The 24740-nt window shown below is 43.4% G+C and overlaps 1 protein-coding gene across 2 annotated transcripts in view; it reads left to right on the top strand.

Moving 5' to 3' along the window:
* Window positions 1-24740, top strand: part of STAB2 (stabilin 2) — a 215994-nt gene that overhangs the window by 15162 nt on the left and 176092 nt on the right. For both annotated transcript variants that reach the window (XM_068276928.1, XM_068276927.1), the window contains exons 2-5: window positions 5223-5356; window positions 6084-6199; window positions 21423-21508; window positions 22067-22136. In XM_068276928.1, the coding sequence (XP_068133029.1) occupies window positions 5223-5356; window positions 6084-6199; window positions 21423-21508; window positions 22067-22136 (406 nt within the window). The remainder of the gene's footprint in view (window positions 1-5222; window positions 5357-6083; window positions 6200-21422; window positions 21509-22066; window positions 22137-24740) is intronic.

Genomic DNA, 24740 nt, shown 5'->3' with positions numbered 1-24740 from the left:
TGTTTTTCAGAAGGAGGGGGTACATATATAGCGATTAGCACATATTCCAGACCATATAGCTGAAAATTGAGTAGGATGAACCTACCTTTATCATCAACCCAGGAGTTTAGAACTTGTAGAGGTAAGGTTTTTTGTATCAATATCGAGACCCCTCTGGAGTATGTAGAATACACTGCGTGGTAATGGTGACTCACCCATGGTCTTTTCAGAGCCCTAAGTTTGTCCCCAACCAAATGGGTCTCTAGTAATATACATATTTGAGGGTCATAGGTTTTGAGAAACTTAAAAACCAGTGACCTTTTGATCTTAGATCCCAACCCCCTGACATTCCATGATATGCAATTAAGTGTTGCCATCATAAGTGTTAATGCGGGTTCCACTTACGCGTCTCGTCGACCTACTAGGTAAAGTCTTTTGACATACCGTATGACCCATCATCCATCCCTGGTGTAGTAGATGTGGTATCTCGTAGCTTATGGAGCAGGGGGGCGGGGAGGAGGGCGATCCAACAGAGGAGGGGTAAAAGAGGAAGAAAAGGAAGAGAGAAAAACAGCAGTAGGAATACATAACATGGCAATAAAACATCAACATCCTAACAGTCTCCCACCCTACGACCTGTGTAAGAACCATCCACAGGACGTCTATGACCCAACTAACTGAAGATAAACTATTAATGAACAACCCCTAGCGGGGAGAAGAACCAGTGGCTGCAGTAGCATCAGAGCAGAGCCGCTGCCCAGCATCTCCCAATCAATTTGACTGGGGGAAATTAACTTGAACGGTAGTGAGATGGGTACAACTACTATTTTGGGGCCTCCTGAGTGTTCCCTCCTCCCCCCCCCCCTTTTTTCCCCCCATCCAGCTGCTGAGGGTACAACCGGTGAAGCATTTGCCTCATGGTGTAGATAGGATACATGGGATTAGATCTTCTTTCTGTGGGGGGGGGGGGGGGGGGGTCTCTGCGTCGTACTTCCATGACTAGAGCAATTACGCTGCCACTAGTACTGCCTGACAGAGCGACTAATTTTATTGACTCCTACTTGAGATACAGCCCTTATATTTCAATTAGCTGTGGATAATTATTTATCTGGTTTGGCCACCTATATACCCCCGCGCATACCCAGTACCCGCTTCCTCCCATCCTCTCCAACCCCGAAGAGAGCATTCTGTGATTTTGAATGTGGCCTCTGCAGTATAAGTTTATGGAATCTCTTCTGTGTCGCTGCCGGACCGAGGGACACCACCCACGGGCAACTACAGTTGGCTAAGGAGCAATAGCTTGTAACATTATAATAAGTAGCATGGCCAGAATGGCCCTGTTTAGCAGTTCCCTTCCGTGCCGTGTCGCTTGAAACAATGGTAGTATTTGATAATATGGACAGCTTTTTCATTCCTGGGGCAACACCGCCACCTAGTGGGGAAGTGAGTATATCTCAGTTATAGCAGGGTACTTGTGTGTGGAGTATCAAATTTTTAGCAGCGGCAATGCTCCCCGATCAGCAGCAGCACAGATTTTAGCCAAGTCAAGCCAGTTCTCAGTATTAAGGGGGGTATTGCTTACTGTGTATTCAACCTCCAGGGTTGGGTGTATGTTCATATGGGCTAGTGGAGGGGCGATATGGAAAGAAAGACGGTCTCTACAGGGGAGAGGCGTGTCCGTGGATTAGCTGCTGGCGCCTAGAAAAGACAGGGATAGTAGCCCCCATACATATATATGGAATGGGAAACCCCAGGACGCCTAGGCAACCCCAGCCCAAGAACATTGAGAACTAGAGTTCTTTCATAACATCATATCCCCGTCTCCTCACGGAGGAGAAGCCTATGTTTCACATATACATGGTATATACACTCTATTGTAAGGACTCATATCTCGCTATCCTGTCCATGTAGAAAAGGCTTGGCAGCTAGCTTTACATACACATTGATTAAGTAAGCAAGGTCTGTTTTGGTAGCGGTTTGGGCAACATGCAGTCAGCATTACATATTTATATATGGACAGTTTAAGCACCAGCCCAGCGAAATGCATTTCCAGCGTTAAGCGTCACATTATAGCGGGCGCAGTGCAGCACAGGGGATACAAGAAGCCAGTCTCCATAGGATTCCACGTAGCAGCCCAAAGCAATATGAGCTGAAGCGCCAGGCAGGAACGTAGCGGGAGAGCACACGGCATGACTCTTGCAGCGGTGTTTAGTGTCAAGAGCTGTTGGCCGGTTGGCGGTAAAGTACAGTCAGTATAGGCAGCAATGTTTTAGCAATCTTATAGCAGCATGGAAGCTAAAGTCTGCAAGCAAAGTGCTGTGTAGCAGTCCAAAGCTGACAGCAAAAAAGCATCAGTCTACTCACGTGCCAGGGGGGAATAGGTATCAGGAGGCTCACCAAGTTGTACGTTGAAGTAGCAGGCAGTGTTCATTCTGTCGGTTTAGACTCAAGCCAGGTCCAGACCTCCTCTGGAGTTTCAAAAAACAGGACTTTTCCTCCCTCCTGAATCCGCAGTTTCGCCGGGAACAGCATCGCGTAGGTGATGTGTTTTTCCCGCAGTTTTTCTTTCACTTTTTGGAACGAGCGCCTCTGCTTCTGTGTTTCTGCTGTATAGTCAGGGAAAATCATGAGGCGGACATTTTGAAACATAAGGTCTCCCACTTTTCGTGCAGCTGCCAGAATGGCATCCCTGTCTCTGTAGTTCAGGAGCTTAAAAATAACTGGTCTCGGTGGGGCTCCAGGCGGGTTCTTTCGGGTGGCCACCCTATGGGCACGCTCCACAACAAAAAATGCTGAGAAAGTATCCTCCGGCAGGAGCTGTTTCAGGAGGGTTTCAACAAACTCCACAGTGTTGGTGCCTTCTGCGCCTTCTGGCAGTCCCACGATCCGTAGATTGTTTCTTCTGTTCCTATTTTCAGCGTCGATGGCCCTTTCCTCCATCTGTGTGAGACGCCTTTGCACTCCTGGAATAGCTACCCGGTGGGATTGCAGTGTGTTTTCCACGTCGGAGGTTCGTCTTTCTAGTTCGGTGGTGCGCTCCCTCATCGTTGTCATATCGCTTCTTAGGAGACCCAGATTCACTTCAACGTGCTCTATTTTTTTTGTCAGGGTCGTTTGGCACGTTCTGATCGCCTCCAGTATTTCGGCTGGGCCGGGTAAGGGTTGTTCCTCCTCCGCATGGTCCGCTATGGCTTCCTCCTCTTTATTCTGTCTCCCCCTTCCTGTGCCTCGTGGTGGAATTGGTGTAGGAGGCAGTTTTTCTGGGGAGACAGATTTCTCCGCTTTGTCCTTGTCCCCTTTGGCTTTGGGTGGCATGCTGTCGGGGTATGGCCGGTATCGCTGTAGTGCTTTCTGCGTTTTGGCGGGCCCCGGAGCGGGATCCCAGCTCTGCTCTGCGTCGGACACCGGAGGGGATTCCTCTCTCTCGCTCTGCAGCGGGGGGTCACTCCGCGGCTCCAGGGTGATCTTTCTGGTCTAGGCAACGTTGTGACTCGATTAGTGCCTAAGATAAGCAGCTACCGTAGAGATTGTAAGCTGTATCTTATTGCTGGGCAGCGGAGCTCCGAGTCCCACGTCTTTCTACTCCGCCATCTTGGCCACCTCCTCAGTGTTTATTTTAAAGTACAATAAAACCTTGAGAGTAACTTGGTTTATGAGCGCTTTGCAAGACCAGTAATTCAATTTTGACTTGGTAACCCAGCAAAGTCTTGATATACAAACAAAGGACCGATATGTGTGTCACGTCATCACAACTAAGTCAATGGTTCTTCTCACTTTGACCAGACATTGGCATAAGATAGCCCCCGTATCAGTAATAGGTAGCCTTTGTCTTTTTTCCCCTCACAGATATCAGTATTAGGTCACCTTTGTGCCTCCCACCCCAAGATTACTATGCCCCTACTAGATCCCAGTACTGGATAAACCTTTGTGCCCACCTGTAATTAGGATTAGTTGGCATCTGTGACCACTAGATACATAGAGTAGAGCATGGAGCCAGCACTGTGAGCAGGTACTAAATAATGCTCCCTGTGCTATGCTGCCTATCTAGGGGTCTACCTAATCCTAATTTCAGGTGGGCACAAAGATTTATCCAATACTGTATATGGGGAAAGCGAAAAGGCTACTCAATACTAGTATCTGGTCTCTTGGAAGGGAAGAGCTTAAGGGTTACCTAATGCTGATATTTGTTTTGGAAGCAGAGGGGGCAAAGCAGTGGTGTAACTACAATTCATGGGGCCCTCTAGCAAAACTTTGATGCCCCCCCCCCCCCCCCAATGTTCACGCCTCTTCCCTTGCCTCCCCTTGGTGCCCTTCACAGCCTTGGCTGTGAAGGGCATAATCTAACAAGGTTCATAAAACAAGTGTAGCCACACAAACACCTTATCTGAATTATAGCCCCCTGTACTGGAGGAAGGGAAGGTTAGTAGTCGGGCCTTCACAGCTCTGGCACCCGCTCCAATCGCAAGGGCTGCTCCCCTCTAGTTACACCCTTGGGGCAAAGGCTACCGAATACTGGTAACCTGGGGTGGAAGAGGAGCTATCCAGGGTTTAGTTAATTCATCTGAAGAAGAACTGACAACCTTTGGTGATGTGAAAATGTATGCATTATTATGATTTACACAGTAATATTGACGGTTTTTTTTAGTAACCCACTTAAGGACCAGCTAACGCCCATAGGCGTCAGCAGGTCTTAAGTAGGTTACCATGGAAACGGCCGCTCGATCGAGCGGCCTTTCCATGTCAGTTCACGGAGGGTGTCTCCGTGAACAGCCGGAGAGCCGCCGATCGCGGCTCGCCGGCAAAATGTAAACACGCGGGGAAGAAATTCCCGCTGTTTACATCATACGGCGCTGCGCCGTAAGGCAGATTGGCGATCCCGGCCTCTGATTGGCCGGGGATCGCCGGCATATGATAGGCTGAAGCCTATCCCACACACAGGGGGAGGGAGATGGAGGGTGAGGGACGGAGCGCCGAAAACGCTGCAGAGGGGGGCTTTGAAGAGCCCCCCCCGCAAAGCGCAGCAAGCCGGCGGCGATCAGACCCCCCTAGGAGGACATCCACCTAGTGGGGAAAAAAGGGGGTAAGTCTGATCGCCCTGGCTCTATCCTGATCTGTGCTGCGGGCTGGAGAGTCCACGTACCACAGATCAGGCAAACCACCCCTGGTCCTTATTTTCAATGTGAGCTGAATACTCAAGAAGTACATTGAAATTGCATGTAATTATGATTTTTTTTTTTCTACAGGTAAAAAACAGGTGTGATGTAAAGAACCTTGTTTCAACCAACACAGAGTGCACGTCGTGTGCGTTGAACTTTGCAGTTAATTGTTCTGAAGGCTCAAAAAAACTCAGTCGCGGAAGCGGAATAAGAGATTGTCGGTAATTAAGTGAATCATTTCTAATGGACCACTATCCTAAATGAGAGATCATGAACCAGATACATTTTAGTGCTGATACATAGAGTGCTGGAGTTACCAGCAATATGTTTTTTTGAAATTTTTCCACATAAAGGGAAAAAAACATACCTTTATATAATCAATCCAGTCTCTGCACTCACATTGGTGACATGGGTTGCACTATGGCTTTGTAAGGGAGCATAATCAGCCTCAGCTAATTTACTGACACCCCCCCAGCCTACATTGACCAGTTAGAGACTAGATTGTCAATGAGATGGTAATGATTCTGACTTGCATGCAAATTTAAAGAGCAAATTGTATACCCCTTGGGACTGGGCCAGTCAAAATCAGTAGAAAGTGTATTTGATTGACCCAATACCAAACTGCGCTACATTTACATGCAAGCTAGAATAATTATTAGTATTGCATTGACCCTCTTTAGACCACAAAACCCATTATGTTAAAGGACTACTTGAAACTAAATTTCTGCTATGATTAAAAAAAAAAATCTGTGTATTAGAGAGATTTTAAATTGTCTTTCAGAGTGTGTTTAGCAATAAGTAGATTCTTTATGCCATGGCATAGAATTTAAAAGGTAACGAAGCTACATAAAATTACAGAAATCACAGTATTTTCTGACATATCCTTGAAATATTTCTTATTGCCTAGATATGGAATGATTAGAGCCCAAATAAAACCCTATTTTCTAGGTATCCCCTGGTAACCGCCTCTTACTCCTTTTTACTTCCTGGATGCCGGCATATATGTGCAACAGAGGAAGACCAGCCAAAGTGTTGTCCTGGCTTCTGGGGACCTGACTGTTTGGGTAAGCTGTGAATATGGGAATATCTTCTTGGGATAAGTAGGCATGCTGAACCAGGGAAGATTTATTCATATTAGTGCTGGAATTTGACATATATTTGTGAGCTGATTAGAACGGCACTGCAAACTTTGCAAAGGGAATTTGAGCTGTGTAAAATTTAAAGCTATAGGCTTGCTATACACCAGCGGTTCTGGCAGGGGCGTACCTAGAAATCCCCGGGCCCCCCTGTAAAAAAAAAGTCTCAGCACTTCACCCCCCAGGGCCCGCTAAGGGACTTTTGTGGGGCAGGAGGGGTCGCAGCATAAGAGGAGAGTGTGACCGCAGATCGGTGGGGAGGGGGAACATTCCCCCCCCCCCCTCCCTCACCTCGGGCTCTCCTCTCAGCGCTCCCCTCCTGCAATCATTGGTGGCAGCGGCAGGGGCAGGCTGAACATAGTACCTCCTTCTCGACGGAGGTCTTCCGATCTCTAAGAGCAACTTCCTGTTTACACAGGAAGTTGCATGAAGCTCTTAGAGATCGGAAGACCTTGCGGCGGCAGGAGTCGCATCCCCTATTGTTACGCCAGTGGGTTCTGGATGCTAGCCTGGCTGCAGGGGCATAAAGAAATAATTTGCATATTCAGTAGTAGTGCATTGTGGGTAACCACAAATGTTCACTTATAGCTGAATTATTGCATGTTTCCTTCTGTTTTAACTACTTTAGGACTGCGCTGATTGAAATCTACACTGTTTTGATGGCTATCTGGCTGCCAGGGCGTAGATTTCAATAAACTGACCCCGTGGTACGTTCTGGCCGCTTTCGTCGCTCCCAACAACCTCACTGCTGTCTCCCCTCCGCAGCTCACTTGCTCTGCCATCTCTATAATGGCAGAGCCCTGATTGGTTCCTGACCCTGTCTATAAACGTAAGCAGCTCCCATTGGCTTATATTGATAGGCAGGGTCAGGAGCCAATGAAAGCAGCTCCTGACCGGCTCACGGGAACTCTGCTGTCATAGAGGCGGCAGAGTGGGTGGCCCAGGTTCCCAACATGTGGCGGTGATGGGGATTGCTTCGGGTATGTGCGGCGATTCATTGTTATTCGTCGGTGTTCCGCCGTTTCTGTTCCAGCAGTCCTTAAGGGGGCAGAGACCGCTGGTACTTAAGTGGTTAAGAAGGCAAATCACACCAAGCAAGGGAATTTGGAAAACTCTCAAAGTTAGTAAGTGTTGTGCAGCAGAGACAAGAGATTTATGACTCAAACAACTGTTATTAAATAGCAGTGTGCATACTTTGCAGTGTCTGTTTTTGTTTGTAAATGTTATGGGGCCTATTTTAAAAGAATGAATTGTTACATTTTACTTCCTTTTATTTTATTTTAGACTCCTGGGCTCATATGCAATTAACTTTTTCTCCTGAGTTTTTCCCTAGGAGATAATTTTTCATCTTCATTTAAAATAACTTTTCAGCACTCTGCAATTGAAAAAGTACCAAAAAGTAGTTCAATAAGTACTATCAAACTTATTTTCAGCATTTTCTTGCTTGTTGTGGGTTTAAAAGGCATATTATTGACTGGGTGTGAAAATATTACCTAGTAGAAAACTCCGGAGAAAAGGTGAATTGCATATGGGCTCCGGGCCCTTATACAATTAACATTTTCTACGGAGTTTTCTCCTCTGAGATAATGTTTTATCTTTTCTTCTAAATATGTTTTCAGTACTTTGAAATTGAAAAAGTACTAAAAAGTACTATTATGAGTCTTTTCTTGCTTTCGTGTGGCTTAAAATGCCATTGTGCAAATTATGATTACTTCTCTCACTCAACATAATCCCCTTGTTAAGCTTGGAGGTGTAATCTCCACAGTCAGCATACAACACATAAGCTGACGTGAAGGAGGTACACACACCAGCACAAGGGATCAGGATATCCCCAGTTTAGTGGAGGAGAGGACTGACTCTAATAGGAGATTGTGGTGCACAGAGCCGGTGCAGATCCGAATAGCCACAAACAACACTTTCGTAATAACGTCTCAGCGCAAGTAGCGCTGAGCGCATAAACCAGGACTGAGGAGATCAGAACAAGTAGACAGAATGAACGCTTGCTAGCTAGCGGCTACTTAGCGACAGCAAGCGTCCAAAACCAGACAGACTGGAATGAGACAGCCAATGCGTTGCGGCGATGGCGTGCCTCACAAAGACAGGACAGGATAGTCAGAAAATAGCAGGATCGAGACAGATGAACGTAACACAGATAAATATACAATAAGTATGTTTTCCTAGCGTATTACAATTACAGCTATCAATGAAACTCTTCGTAAGGTCTGACTAACATATGTATATATCGGCAATGAACCGATATATGACATAAGCAGGAACGCTGACTAGGGCTGGAGTAATACAGGGAACAGGACTCAGAAGGATTCGCTATCTCTTCGCAGAGATGAACGCAATCCACAAACAGAACCAGGAACAGGATAACTAGCTCAGCACGGGTGTTCACGGTACGCGCAAACTACCAAAACGTGCTGGAAAACTGACTAACTGAACACAGGAAATAAACAGTTCGTGTACGTATATATCAGCGACACTGATATATTAACGTAACACGAATACAAGGAAAATAACAAAATGCGCAAGTATGCGTATATATTGGCGATGAACCAATATATGACACAAGACAAGCAAGTAGCAACTTCTAGAACAAGAGCAGAACTAGGAGGACTCGCTGACCCCTTCGCAGGAGTCAGCGCAGTCCACACGGACCAGGAACGAGGTGGGGCACGAGCAGAGTAACAGATACAATCTGAGACTATGGTAGCCCATGAGGCATTGCAGGAAGCAGTTCTTTATACTGAGGTCATCCAATGGGAGCAGACCTGCAGATTCCCACACAAGTGAATGGTAATTAATCACAGGCTGATAGCAGGAAAAGGCAGACAATGATATGCAGCCTGCAGGAAAGGGACCGCCCCTCCACTGCAGCAGACAATGTTTGTTTACACAAAAGCATATTAACCACTTCACCACTGAGGGGTTTTACCCCCTGACCACCAGAGCAATTTTCACCTTTCAGCGCTCCTTCCATTCATTCGTCTATAACTTTATCATTACTTATCGCAATGAAATGAACTATATCTTGTTTTTTCCGCCACCAATTAGGCTTTCTTTAGGTGGGACATTATGCCAAGAATTTTTTTTTTCTAAATGTGTTTTAATGGGAAAATAGGAAAAATGTGGGGGAAAAAAAATTATTTTTCAGTTTTCGGCCATTATAGTTTTTAAATAATGCATGCTACTGTAATTAAAACCCATGAAATTTATGTGCCCTTTTGTCCCGGTTATAAAACCGTTTAAATTATGTCCCTATCACAATGTTTGGCGCCAATATTTCATTTGGAAATAAAGGTGCATTTTTTTCAGTTTTGCGTCCATCCCTAATTACAAGCCCATAGTTTATAAAGTAACAGTGTTATACCCTCTTGACTTAAATATTTAAAAAGTTCAGTCCCTAAGGTAACTAATTATGTATTTTTTTTAATTGTAAATTTTTGAATTTTTTTTTAATTACAAAAAAAAAAAAAATGGGGAGTGTGGGAGGTAATGAGTTAATTTTGTGTGTAAAAGTCATTTATTTGTATGTGAAAAATGTGTAGGGCGTAGTTTACTATTTGGCCACAAGATGGCCACAGTAACTTTTTGCTTTATTGCGACCTCCAAGCCTCCTTCCGGAAGCTTGGAGGAAGAATAAGGAGGCTGGACACGTGAGTTTCTTCTCACAATGATCGCGCTGCCCATAGGAGAGCAGCGGGTCATTGTGGGGCTTAGATCAACGAACGGGAATGGATTTTCCCGTTCATTGATCTCCGGGCGAGCGGGCGGCGGCGGTTTTACTAGCGGCGGGCGGCGTGTTTACGAGCGGGAGCGCGGACAGCGTCGGGAACGCGGAAAGTACGTGTTTCTCCGTCCCTGGTTTTTAAAGGATGGAAAAAGGGGCGGAGAAATACGTACGCGCGGGGGTAAAGTGGTTAAACTGTCATAAACTTCAGAGCGACTGCAGATGGAATCAGCAACTAGTTTAAGTGCAAACCAAACTATGCAAGCAAATGCATGTAATGACATTAGAACTGCTTGGTTTGCAATACCACTGCAGTCAGCAGTAAACGCTGCAGAAGCGATCATAACACCCCTCCTTTTGTTTAAACATTTATCAAAGCCTTTTACAAGGTTTTCAGTCTCTTTGTTGTGGTAGCTTCACATCCTCAACTATGAGTTGGAGGAATTCAGTGTGGTGCCTTCATGTTAATGCTACTGAGCAAACGGTTACTGACATTCTGCAGTCATGTGACAAGCGGTGCAGGGATGGAGGAGGTTAACCTGACAAATGCAAGTTACATTACACAGAAAGCCCTTTTCTGGCAGATGTTAGCAAAATGTGGTTACTTTCTGGATGATTCTCATACATCTCCTTAACCTTCTGGGGACCGGATCCCTTAAGGACCAGAGCATTTTAGATGCGGGGGGATAGGTGCGTTTAGAGGGTCAGGCAGCCGGATCCCTAGTGTATATAGCTATTCATCTGTGTCCGCAGTATAGACAGGTGTCCCTCGTATTGCCATCAGCCTTTACTCACCTCCCAGGCTCCAGCGATGAGTAGCTCTAGCCTCCTCGGCTCTGGCAAGCATCCCCTTCTCGCACTGCCGCTAAGTTCCAGGTCGCGGCTTGTTGACGTCATCAAGCCGCGACCCAACACTCAAGGCAGAGTGAGCGGGGATGCCGGCCAGAGCAGAGGGGAATGCCGATCGCTGGAGGAACGTTAGAAAGGTGAATCCCCGTCCTCTTCTTCCCCTCCTACTGCCACTGCTTTCGCTGATCACTATGATTGGCCCGGCGATCATAAAGATCATGTGATCAGTAGCCAATTGCCATGGCTCCTGATCACTGAGGGGAGATGTCAGCTGTCATTTAATCTCCACTGTTGGATGTGCGCGATCGCGTGGGGAGCGCTACAAGCAGGCAACGTAAATCGTACGCCACATCAGAGTTAGGCAGCCACAAGTGAGGAGTAGGATTCATGCTGCTCGGTCACTAGAAGATTAAGCTTTTTACAAGCCTGAGACATAGTAGCTGTGTATGACAGCATTATTAAGTGATCTTATATCTGCTGCAGTGGCATACCTAGGGAATTTGACACCCGGTTCTGATTATTTACAGACACCCCTGCCCCCCCCCCCCAAAAAAAAAATTGATGGGAGGGTTTACGGGGTGTCGCTGCAGATTTGGGGATTTTAGGGGAAAAGACTTCAAGATGTGGATGGAGCTAACCATTATGAAACTTAACACTCTATGCAGTGCTGCAGAATATGTCAGTGCTGTATAAATACACAGTAATAATATATGATAGGACATTAAACTATGACTATGGTATGATTAGATTGTGAGCTTCTCTGAGGACAGTCAGAAAAGGGGTACATACGAAAGAGGGGGTGCATAGGAGGAGTGGGGGATAAAAAGATAGAAACACAAGACTGAGAGCCTGGGGGAAGAGGAGAAATGGCAGGAAGACCTCTCACCAGGACTGAAGACTTCACCAGTGCTGATTGGCATGGACATGCTGTTAAAAGAAGCCAATAAAATCTGAAAAGAGTAAAGGGTCATGGGGGAAGATAACTGGGTGGGACAGGGAGGCTGCAATCCTAGCTAATCTAAATTGCGTGTTGCTTGCTTCTCTGCTCACTACAGAAGTTGTCTGTCAGCATCTGTATCACTGGTTTATGCAACAGCAGATTGCGCTGAATTATTGAATAATTACTCTGATCAGGCTAAATAATCAATAGTCCAGGGCACTCTGGTATTACAGCAGCCAGTGCACATGGCCACTAATGACAGGCAACTTCTGAAGCACTAAACACATCCTGCCACCTCTCCCTGCTAATGTCCCAGCTGCAGCACAACAATCATTCTCTCCACTCACCCTGCTGCTCTGCACATTCACTCACTGCAGGCTGTGTGTAGAGAGTGAGGAGAGACATTGTCCATGGGACAGGAAAAGAGAGGGGTGCTACATATAGTGCAGGAAGTACAGTCCCCTGCATTGTCTGCTGGTATTTTCCTGAATGTTGCCCAAACTATGAGAAAAGGTCCCAGGTGGAAGAACACAGTGGCTGAGCACCACAGCGGCACCCCTAGCCATGGCTACTCCCTGTGCTGGTGGGAGCACTTGCAGTAATATGGTAGATGCGCCACTGATCTCCTCATTTGCTATAATCTGAGTACAGACAGGAAGAGAGCGATAAGACCTACAGTGCAGATATCAGGAAAAGGGCAACTGTTAAAGGACAACTGAAGTGATAGTGATATGGAAGCTGCTATATTTATTTCCTTATAAACAACACACATTGCCTTCCTATCCTGCTGATCATCTGCTTCTAAGGCTCTGTTCCCACTTGAGAGGAGAATGGACTTCTTTTTTTTTTTTTGTCCGTTCCCCGCTCATTGCTAAGTGGAGAGTGAGTGGCTCCTATGTTATACATTGGAGCCTTTCACACTTGTCACGCTACAATGGATCTGCGGGATCCGATGCAGTAATTGGACTGCACTTCTGTGCAGTCTGCGATAATCCTGGGCCAGGTGGATGCGTTCTCCATTTAGCATATGGGGGAATGCATCTTCCCTGGGCTACAGCCACATCACTGCGGACCATCAGAGCGGTCATTATGCTGTCCGCTCTCGTTGGCCGCACGTGATGTGGAAGCAAGTGGGAGCACAACCTAATACATCCAATACTTTTAGCTATAGACACTGAACAAGCATGCAGATCAGATGTTTGAAGTTTGACTGAATTTGGCACATGCTTGTTTCAGGTGAGTGATTTAGACACTATTGATGAAGGATCAGCAGGGTGCCAGGCAACTGCAATTGTTTAAATGAAACCAATATGGCAGCCTCCATATACCTCTCACTTCAGTTGTCTTTTTAAACATGCGGAATATGTGTACAGACTGCTGTTTATAGGTAAGGAATTCCAAGCAATAAGTAGCTTGGGAGAGGCCAGCTTTCCTCAGAGAAGCAAAAATAAATGTTAGCAAAGGGGTGGAATTTCAGGTTAAATTATCTGAATTGATCTAAAACAGTGCTTAAAATTATTAAAGAAAAAAATCGTTAGTGAATTTCTGATTCCACATTTGCACCTAAACATTCTGTTTAGAAAATGAAGGACAGCTTCTGAGCCTACAGCCTGAGACATTGTCACTGCTGTCAGCTCCGGAGTTCAGTGAAGAATAATGGCATGTGTGCTTATCACACAGAGCCGCGGGCCAGCTTTGAAAACACCAGTGGCAATCAGTTCCTTCCTGTGCCTGAGAAATGAGCTGATTAGCAAATATTTTCAGGTTGTGGATGTGATGACAAAGTGTATTCATCTATATCATATGTATTTCCTGGGCAGATAGCACTTTTACAATCAGTAACTTGGTGAGAGGAGCTTAACCCTAAACAATGCACTAATAAGCAATACTGATATTCTGAATGGGGAATAGCACTCTATACCAATCAGTAACATTCACTGTCTGTGTCACTCCAAGATAACGCGTCAGCATCCCCAAATAGTAATATTTTCAGCAAAAAGGCATTTTCTTTGTAGTACATGAAACAATTTTGCCCACAAGTTCTCTTGTGTGACCTACAGCCCAGAGAAACCGTCATGTGATCCACTAGATGTTGATTATTCACAGCACTTGTATTTGTAGGCAGAGCACATACAGCCTGTTATTTTCAAAAAGTCAACAAAATAGACTGAATTTAAAATGTTATGTAATATGGTGTATGGCCACTGCAGTGGTGAGTGCCTGGTTTCCCAGTGGCCCAGGATGACACTGTTTGCATGGGCTTTGTATGTTCTCTCTGTGTTTGAGTGGGTTTCTAACAGGGACTCTGAATTGCACCTAGATTCCAAAAACACACAGATAAGTTAATTGGCTTCCCCCAAATTTAGCCTTAAAGAGAGTCTGAAGCGAGAATAAATCTCGCTTCAGACCTCATAGATAGAAGGGGCATGTGTGCCCCTGCTAAAACGCCGCTATCCCGCGGCTTAACGGGGGTCCCTTCACCCTCAAATCCCCTCCGTACAGCCGGGGAGCGCTTCCGCATTGGGACAGGGCTAACCGCCGCAGCCCTGCCTCCCGCGCGTCTATCAGACGCGTACCTCCGCCTCTCCCCCGCCCCTCTCAGTCTTCCTTCACTGAGAGGGGCGGGGGAGAGGCGGCGATGCGCGTCTGATAGATGCGACTAGAGGCAGGGCTGCAGCCGTTAGCCCTGCCTCCGGGAAGAGAATATCTACGACCAAGTTGACGACCAAGTCTTGCGGGGGTGGGTTTGGGGGTGAAGGGACCCCCGTTTAGCCGCGGGATAGCGGCGTTTTAGCAGGGGCACACATGCCCCTGCTAACTATGAGCTCTGAAGAGAGATTTATTCTCGCTTCAGAGTCTCTTTAAAGTGGACTCAAATTAAAAAATAAAATCTATTTTCTAACTTATAATAATAAATAGCAGCCTTTTTTGACAAATATAAAATATTTTACATTTATTGGAGGAACCTCTCCTTTCCTTTCATATTGCCGGGACAGAATCCGGCAGACTGGTGGAGGAGATAAAAAACAAAACACAGGCTGCTAATGATGATGTCACAGGGGAGGTGATCTCAGCTTGTGTGAGCTAAAACCTCCTACTAAGCTCAGAAGTAATGGCTGCCACCTGTATAACGCTTGTTATAAAAAGAGAAGAGTAAAAAGCATGCACTGAAATGCTCATAGGCTTGAAGGAGTGTTTATTTATCTCTGTATGTGTCAGAGTGGTGCAACTAAATATTTTGAATTAAAAAAATGTTTGGGTTGGGTCCGCTTTAAAGGAAAGCTGAGATAAACCAATAAAAGCATTTATACTTACCAGGGGCTTCCTTCAGCCCCCTTTTGGCCATGGGCTCCCTCGCTGTCGTCCCAGTATACTCCGATCTGCCGCTGGCCAGTAGGGATGATCTGTAAAATGCACTTTTGCTGAGCCTATACGAATTTATGTAAATTTGTATGCAAATATATGCAGCTTGAAAATGAACCAAACAAGTCCTACCCAGGTTTAACTTGATTGGTCCGTTTTCAAGCTGCATGTATTTGCATACAAATGTACATAATTTACATAGACTCAAAAATATTTGAATAGAATTGATCACCCCTACTGGCCAGCATGTTCTCTTCTTCCAGTCATCACCAGTCCTGCTGTACTGTGTGACCAGGCTGGGCATGAGCCCTCATTGTGCAGCCGTCGCCAGAAGTAATCTGCACCAGCGCAGTTCTATTCCCTTGATGTCCTCCCAGGAGCCAACGCCCCAAAGGGGGCTGAAGGAAGCCCCAGGTAAGTATAAATGCTTGTACACTTTAATGTGGCCATACACAAGGTAATTTTCCTGTTTTTCTTGATTAAAAATAATTCTATAGAAAACTTGAAAATTAACGCGAAAAAAGATTTTTTTCCCACATTTTTTGATAAATATCTGATGTGTTGGAAAAATCAATGGGAAAATACATTTGAAAATGTTTTTTTTCATTTTCAGAAAAATCATAGGCGTTTAGTATATTGTTTAGATTTTTTCAAATTTTCTGATTAATTTGAAAAATTGATCAGATTTCTCTGGTTGACAAAACAAATACAAGGAATTGATACATGGCCAAGGGATAAGGTTGTAAAGTCCTCCGGGGGACAGCTAGTGACAAGACTGTATACTCTGTAAAGTGCTGTGAAAGATGTCAGCATACTAAATAAATACAAAATAAATATGCAAAAGCAAAGCATGCATTTGTATTGCCCTACAGAAATGTTAAAGAACACCTGAATGGAGAGGGATATGGAGTCTTCCATATTTATTTCCTTTTAAACAATACAAGTTGCCTGGTTGTCCTGCTGATCTTTTATGCGTCAGTAGTGTCTGAGTCACAGACCTGGAACAGGCATGCAGCAAATGCAGTCAGACTTCAGTCATATGTCTGATCTGCATTCTTCAGGGTCTATGCTAAAAGTATTAGAGGCAGAGGATCAGCAGGACAGCCAGGCAATGTACATTTTTTAACCACTTTGGTACCAGCAGTCTCTGGCCCCTTAAGGACCAGAGACTGCTGGTACAAAAAACGGAGCCTACTAACATTACGCCACACAGATCCGCTGCTACTACTGATCGGTAGGGGTGGGTTCATGCAAAGCGGTAATTGAAAATCTACTCTCTGGCAGGAATAAGAAGCCATAAACAGGGTGTAGATTTCAATTACTGTGGTTTGGAAGCGGGTTCAAAGGAAATCAATATGGTAGCCTCCATATTCCTCTCACTTCAGGTGTCCTTTAACCGTGTGAAAGGATCAGCTATTGAGGGTGACCTATGACACCGACATATGGTGGGACTGCCATATAATTAAAGAATTGTAGAAAAAGCTAAGAAATGCAGTATCTTTGGTAACTTAAAGAACCCAGTCTAGTAAATATACTCTTCTTTAAGGGTATGTGTGACAAGAAATAAACGTGGGTACAGAGCCAATCTTCCTGGTTTAAATTTCCAATTGGGTAATCATTTACATAATGTGTATAACATCTGAACATAAAGTACTTCCTTTACAAGAAAATAAACTTACCCAAGCTATGTGGGGTTTGGAAACTCTAATTGTAGATGATAGATTATAGAGAAGTAGATATGACTGGTAGGATACCATACATTTTTTTCTTCTTTTTTTCTTTCTATTTTTTTAATACAAGGCAGTTATTTATTAGCGATAGGCCCAGAGCCAGTTCTAGACATTTTGCTGCCTGTGGCAAACCTGTGAGAATGCGCCGCCTCCTCCCCCACCCCATTTGGAATGATTGCACAGTACACAACAATTTGCACCGCACGTTATACTTGCGGTGCGACCAAAAAAACACCTTTTGGATAGGTAGCTAGGTGGCCAGGTATAAGTGCTTCCTGTATAGGAAGCCAGGTATAGGTACCCCCAGTACAGGCAGTCAAGTATAGTTGCCCACAGTATAGGTAGCCAGGTATAGTTGCCCACAATATAGGTTAGCCAGGTAGGTGCCTCAGTATAGGTAACCAGGTATAGGTGCCCCAACTATAGGTAGCCAAGTATAGTTGCCCCCAGTATAGGTAGCCAGTATAGTTAGCCCCAGTATAGGTAGCCAATATACTGTATAGGTAGACAGTATAGTTGCCCAAAGTATAGTTTAGCCAGGTAGGTTCCCCGGTAGGTAGCCAGCCAGCTCAACACAATAACACACTGGCTGCGAGTCTGTAACAAACAAGCTGCTCACCCTCGTCCTCCATTCCTTCTCAGTCAGGACAGCAATGCCACCTCCTCCCGCATGGACCATGCAAGTCTATGGAGACTTGTTCACTTCATACGATGCGGCGCATTGTGCCTGAAGTATCCCAGACGCCGTGATGCTGACACAAAGGCTGTGGCGCGTTACTGCATGAACCCTGCCTATGCAATAATGCAAGTCAATTGGCAACACAGGCAGTGTGCGCGATGTGAGCGTGGTGCCATGCGGTGCACATGTGAGGAACGACGGGAATCCCAGTAACGTACTTCCTACCCATCAGCGGTAGTCTGTGTAAACTTTCATCCAAAACAATCACTATCAACCATTTTGGGCAACAGAAGTTGAACATGTGTGCATAGCGTTAGACTTTAGGCTTGCAGTACATTTTTGCAGTGAAAAGAAATGGGCATACATCTGAATTTCATTTGAATGTATTTAATGCCAGCACCAGCTCTAAGCTACACAGTTTTAGTTCTTGCTCACTGAATTTAAAATGGATTTATTTGATTAAAAAAAAAATAATCTTGCCACAGGTGACTGAATAAGGCTGCAATCACAGAATCGCTTATTGACTAACCTTTCAGCAACCCCCGCTATTTTTCTTTGACTCAAGTAATGACTCAATAGTCATTGCGATGCAAATAATTCCAAGTTGATGCAGGATTATGCAAGCTCTGTATGCAGATTTATGCAGCTTAAAAATGGATTCATTGAATTCCGCCAAGATAGAATTTGACTGTTCTGTTTTAAATTTGCATAACCTTGCATCAACTTGGAATGATCTGCATCTTGTTGCCCATCTCTAGTGATGGCCGCAGTCTATAGTGGTATAACAGCAGACAATGGTTTAGAATATGAAGTGCAGTCACAGGGGTGTAACTAGGCGGGAGCAGCCCCTGCGACTGCAGGGAGCCCAGAGGTTTGGGAGGGCCTCAACTAATGACCTTCCCTTTCTCTGTTACTCCTCCAGATCAGGGTTTTTTCTGGCTACACGCTATGGGTCTGAAGATCCTGATGGCCATACTTGTTTTATATCCCTTGTATAATAACCTTCCATGTTTTTAGGGTCACCAAGGGAAGGGTTGTTAAAGGATACCTGAAGTGACGTGACCTGATGAGATAGTCTATCTCATCATGTCACATGTCACTTCAGTATCCTTTAGAATTAAGGGGACCCCTTTAAAGTTTTGCTGGGGGGGGGCATGATTTGTAGTTCCAGGGGTGGAACTACAGGGTTTTTTATGTCCCCACTGGAGCTGCTGGGAGATATAGCAGTAAATCGGGCCCAGTGTGTATGGTAACATTCAGCTGAGTGAGCTGAAAAATTGTGACTTACAACCTAAACCTGTTAAACACTGATCTCCAGAGGTGAAGGTTACCAGGCATTGCAACTGTGTGCAGGAGTGTGAGGCTGACACTTATAATCAGACCCATCACACAGAGGAAATGGTGGATGTTAACACTCTACAAGAACTTCCTGACTTTCATTTTTCACCATTCCTCCTTTGCCTGACATATATTTCAAGTGGCACTATTCAAAGAAATCTTTGTTCCCTGTGGACGAGAAACAGAACAATGGCTCTGTCATTGCCCTATTAGTCTTATGAAAGCGTTCTCACTGTGTAAGCACTTTCACCTGTATTGTCCAAACAGCAGACACACAGTTTGACCATAGACTCAGCAGTTATTTTCCTTGTCAGCACTATTCTGTTTGTCCTTAACATTTGTTGTGTTGGAGAAGACCTATAGGACAAATATTATGATAAAAATTACATCATTTACCATGTTATTGAGTGTTACCAGATGAAAATATAATAAATAATAATAATTGCTGTTTCATTAAGTGTTCCTCTTATTTGGCTGTCCCCTACAATCCAAGACCTCTTCATCTTCTGACAGATCCAACATCACAGGTCATGTGATGTAGGTGTCATGTTTGTCATGTGATTTTTATTTTATTTTATTTTTTAATGACCTGCCAGGGTGTAAAAGTGCTAATTGGTTGCAGCACTCTCCAGAGAGAGGTAACAGATTTGGGGTACTTACAAATATGTGTTAGGATTTAGGCCTTTTTACATTTACCATGTTGCATTTAACGCTGCATCCTGTCTCAAAAGTAGTGATAGCCCTGCGGGACTTTCACATTGTATACGGTGCAGCGTCTTGCAGTCGGTCCCGTCGTGCCACTGCAAGAGTAATGTTTGTGATGGACAGTTAGTTTTGACTGCATGTGACCTAGCCATGAAATAATTTCTGTATTACCCATACAGTGGCTCTGAAATTATATTACTTATTGCAGTTGCATTTAAATATGTTTCTCCATTGCTTGTCATCTGCTATAAAGAAAACATGAACTGAAAATAAATTGATGAACAAACACTTACCATATATTTATCCTCCTATTCCCTAATTATGACTTTCTTTTAGAATTCCATTTTTTGTTTGTTTTAATCCTTTATTTTCTCAGCTGAGTGACACAGTTTTTTAGTGTTCCAGAACCACAGTGTATGAACTATTGACCTTTTTTATCTATTATATGCTCAAAAGTTGTTCTCGGACAGGCAAGAGTTTCATGGCTTATAATAAGTTATCAGTGAGTTACAGTATGCTAAAGTCAGAGGCCTAAAGAATGACTGTTATTTGCATACCTACATTTTTAACCCTTATAGTTAGAAAAAGAAAAAAGGAACACAGCCTAGTTCTATTCAGGAATGTCACTGTACATTAGGGATGAGCAAGCGGGTATCGTAACTTTAATCTCATGGTGAATCGGGCATTTCACACACTTACCAAACTTTTCTGCAAGTGATTCGCCAAATGTTCGCTTTCTTGCCCAATGATCGCAGGTAAAACTTGGGGGCAATTTGACACCAACATTTTGGTGGAAAGTGCAGACTGAGCAATTGCTGAGCAAATAATTTGCTCCCAGGTTGCACAGCAAGCCCCAGCAGCCAATGAAAAAGATAATATCACAGGAAGATATAAAGGGCGGTGGAGGGAGGGGTTTTTCTTTCCATATTGTATTGTCTGTGTGATAGAAGGAAGAGACATAAAAGGGGGCCATATGCAATTCACTTTTTCTCCCAAGTTTTCTCCTAGGTGATATTTACACACCTTAAAGGAATGCTATCAATACCCAAGTATTCTAAAATGACAATGTATAAATAATGTCTAAGTAGCTGTGTAAACATTTTCCTACTTTTCATGTTAAATATCAGAGGCAAAAGCTTTAATTTATGGAGTGTAGGATTTGGCTATATTGGGACAAATCAATTGCAGACGGGGTGTCTGCTTCAATGCACAGCCAGTGTTGCATATTAGACTAGAGTATTTTTCTCTGAAAGCAAAAACAGTATGAAAAGCTGTGACAATAAATGTTCATAACAAGTTTCCTCTGCTCTCTTCAGGCACTTCAGTCTGAAACACAGGACATAGAAGCTGCAGCTATTGGGAGCTTTCTCTCTGTTACACACAGAGTTACACACAGGGTTAACTGATCAAGTGTGAGGGGAATTTCCCCTCTCCTCATGGTTCATTCTGCCTTCAGTTTTGGCATCACTAAAGTTTGAAAGTATTTTGATAACAGTAAACAAAGAGGTTGCTAGTGAAATGTATACACCAGTACTTAGCAGCACTTTCCAAACAATTCCTATCTCAGTTGAAAAAAATATGTAAATCAATAGTGCTTCAGGGAAGATAGCTAATAGTTACGTCTGTTTAACCAACTTACAGCTATGATGTATATGCTGTATTAGAAGTGTGTGTGCTTAGTCACACATTACAGCAATTATTTTTGTATATTCCAGATTAATGTCTAAAGATATGTGACAATTAGCCATGTAATTCCATCATCTTCTTAATGTTGAGTAACTGAATTTGCATTGCTAACTATGATTTTGCAGAGTGTCCTGGTGGAGCAAAGTCTCCCTGTAATGGAAGAGGAACATGCTCAGATGGGATGGGTGGCAATGGGACCTGCACTTGTCAGGTAAGCGGTTTTCAGTGTTTTGCAATACCACCACCTACCTTTTCCTAGTAAGCCGGTTAGCTCTGTCCAGGGGCAGAAGTTTAGCAGCTGATCCATTCAACCAGCAGCTTTGTTAGTTGTTCATTGATTTGCCAGGTTCAGCGACGACATTCCAAATTCGAAGAAGCTGAACGCATCAACACTATTCATAAATAATGTGAATAGTGTTAATGTATCATTAAGGAGGCTTTGATACAAATAAAACAATGTGTAGTGGATATTAAAGAACAAGGGCTCATATGAAGGAAATTGTTTAATAAGAATTGTGAAATGCAGCAAAGGAACTTTTTCCTTTATTTTTCCAAGTGCTAGAAAAAGAGGGAGAAGGAAAGCTAGTTACTGTGGGCAACACATTTCCTCAGATTCTTTTGTTACTGAGCTACATTATTTGGCCTGGTGAAATCCTAATGCTCCTGCTACAGTTTTTATTTCCTAATATTTATTTTGGTATTTGTATGGTACTTACTGATGTAAGCTACATTAAATACAAAAGAACTTACAATGTCCAACTTGGTTTAGGAAGCGTTTGCTGGAACAGCCTGTGAGAAATGCCGAGATGATAACGTCTATGGCCCGGACTGCCGCTCCGGTAAGTTAGACATTGTTATATATCTAATGAGGAGAACTAGTAACAAAGAGAATCCTGCTGTAGGGTTTCCCATGAAAGTAACATTTCCTCCATCGTATGTTCACTAACAAAATATATAAATACAGAGGGGCTGCAGCACACAACCGGAAAACAGTGATTAGTAAAATACATGTGTGAACATGTGCAAATTGTGATGTATGTAGCTATGAGTGTTGTATTGCAATTTCACCACAAGATGGCAGTAGATTACAATACAATAAAATAAATAGACAAATTATTATCAGTAGAGTATTGTACTGTGGTAGACATCAGTGAAAGCAAGTTTTGAATCAGGATGATACCATTTATTAGCTAACTTCAAATAATAAGAGTAAGCAAGTTTTGGGCTGTGCAGCCTTTGTCAGACATTAATCGTCAGGATTTAAGTCTAATGAAGGCTGCACAGCTGAAAGCTTATTTACTAGTATTGTTTTAAGTTAGCCAATAAATGGTATCATCCTGATTCAAAACTTCTTGAAATTATTATCATAGTCTCAACCTGATTTTCCTTTTTCTTAGAGTAGCAACAGTCCAAAACTTTTTTCCTTTCCAGAAAAAAGTAATTTTTCTATTAAAATATTTTTTCAAGATGTTTTGGTGTTTTTCAGCCCATCCTACATACATAGAGGTAGTTACAACTCTTGCCCTGGACACCAGGGTCTAGGGATGGAAATGAGCCTCTTGTCCTTGACATTGTACAATAGCGCTTTGCAAGGGTGGGGGATGATTGCCCCATCTTACTGAGTACCTAGTGATGCCGATTTTTTGTTCCAACAGTCTTGGAGGGATCTATCCAAAGTGGGTTAGTGTCAGACCAATAGCGGTGGTTTTGTTTATTAACTTCACCATTTACATAAAATGGTGTACCCATATAAATGGCCCACCCTGTAGATGATTTTGAGGCCTCTGTGAAGGTGGGATGGTTGGTGGTTAGGAAACACATGGTAAGTGAGGATTGGAGAGAGATGCAACTAAAACTGATTTACAGAGCATTTATCCCTATTAAAGGACCTTTCAAACATGACCCAAATAAACTGCTATCTGTTTGTCCTAAATGCCATGATGATTCTCCAGACCTCAACCACATGCTCTGGAATTGCCCTAACATTCAGGCTTTCTGGAATTAAGTAATAGAATTTCTCAATTCAGTTCAACATAACTCTAGAACCAAAGACGTACTCTTGTGCCTATTTAATAGCCCAGGTATGTTGAACAATGAGAATGCAATACATTTATCTAAATTTGAACATCTAACTTTGTTAGCCTAAAAAAAAAAGCAACCCTAAAGCAATGGTTGGATGAGAAACTGCCTGCCATTTCCCTGGTCAGAGACTTACTCATACATATTGCTCACTTGGAACGCATTAATTTAGATAAACATAAAGAGAATACCCTTAAAAAAATACTTTAAAACCTGGACCCTATTTATTGCTAAAATGCCAGGTTGTTCATTTCGTGACCCCTTTTGCGAATACAACTTGGTACCTAAAGGGCAAAATTGGAGGATATTTGGGAATACTTGAGCTTTAATATGAAGGGAGGAGGGGCAGATTTAAGGAAAGTTAGGGTTTATAAATGTGTTTTGATTCATTTTATTGATGAAGATTTCTTGAAAGAATTCACTCTCGTACACTTTGATTAAGCTTTACAAAAAGATTTGAATACCGCTAAAGAATCTCCTTCCAAAAAAAACTTGAATATGTGGATTCACTGAATATGACATTATGTGTATCCTGCTATGTTCTGTCGCAATGTGGGAAGGCATGCACTAGACTAAAAGTATGTGGATCTATGGGATTAACTGCACAAGGGATGACATACAGTATGTACAGCCGTTGTATGACACTGTGAGAAAATTTCTCCAGCTTCAAATGTTGACAATTATAAACAATTGTACATATGTAACTTATTATGTGATAAAAGTTAACAAAAAGAAATTACAAGAAAGAAAAAAAAAAGTTATATACATGCGGTGTATATATATATATATATATATATATATATATATATATATATATATATATATATATATACAGTGGGTTGCAAAAGTATTCGGCCCCCTTGAAGTTTTCCACATTTTGTCATATTACTGCCACAAACAAGAATCAATTTTATTGGAATTCCACATGAAAGACCAACACAAAGTGGTGTACACATGAGAAGTGGAACGAAAATCATACATGATTCCAAACATTTTGTACAGATAAATAACTGCAAAGTGGTGTGTGCATAATTATTCGGCCCCCTTTGATCTGAGTGCAGTCAGTTGCCTATAGACAGTGCCTGATGAGTGCTAATGACTAAATAGAGTGCACCTGTGTGTAATCTAATGTCAGTACAAATACAGCTGCTCTGTGAGGGCCTCAGAGGTTGTCTAAGAGAATATTGGGAACAACAACACCGTGAAGTCCAAAGAACACACAAGACAGGTCCAAGACAGGTCAGGGATCAAGTTATTGAGAAATTTAAAGCAGGCTTAGGCTACAAAAAGATTTCCAAAGCCTTGAACATCCCAAGGTGCACTGTTCAAGCGATAATTCAGAAATGGAAGGAGTATGGCACAAC

This window comes from Hyperolius riggenbachi, chromosome 3, assembly GCF_040937935.1.
Source record: "Hyperolius riggenbachi isolate aHypRig1 chromosome 3, aHypRig1.pri, whole genome shotgun sequence".
In the NCBI taxonomy this organism is placed as follows: domain Eukaryota; kingdom Metazoa; phylum Chordata; class Amphibia; order Anura; family Hyperoliidae; genus Hyperolius; species Hyperolius riggenbachi.
The sequence above is the reverse complement of the archived record's forward strand: the minus strand, read 5'-3'. Positions and strand labels throughout refer to the sequence as shown.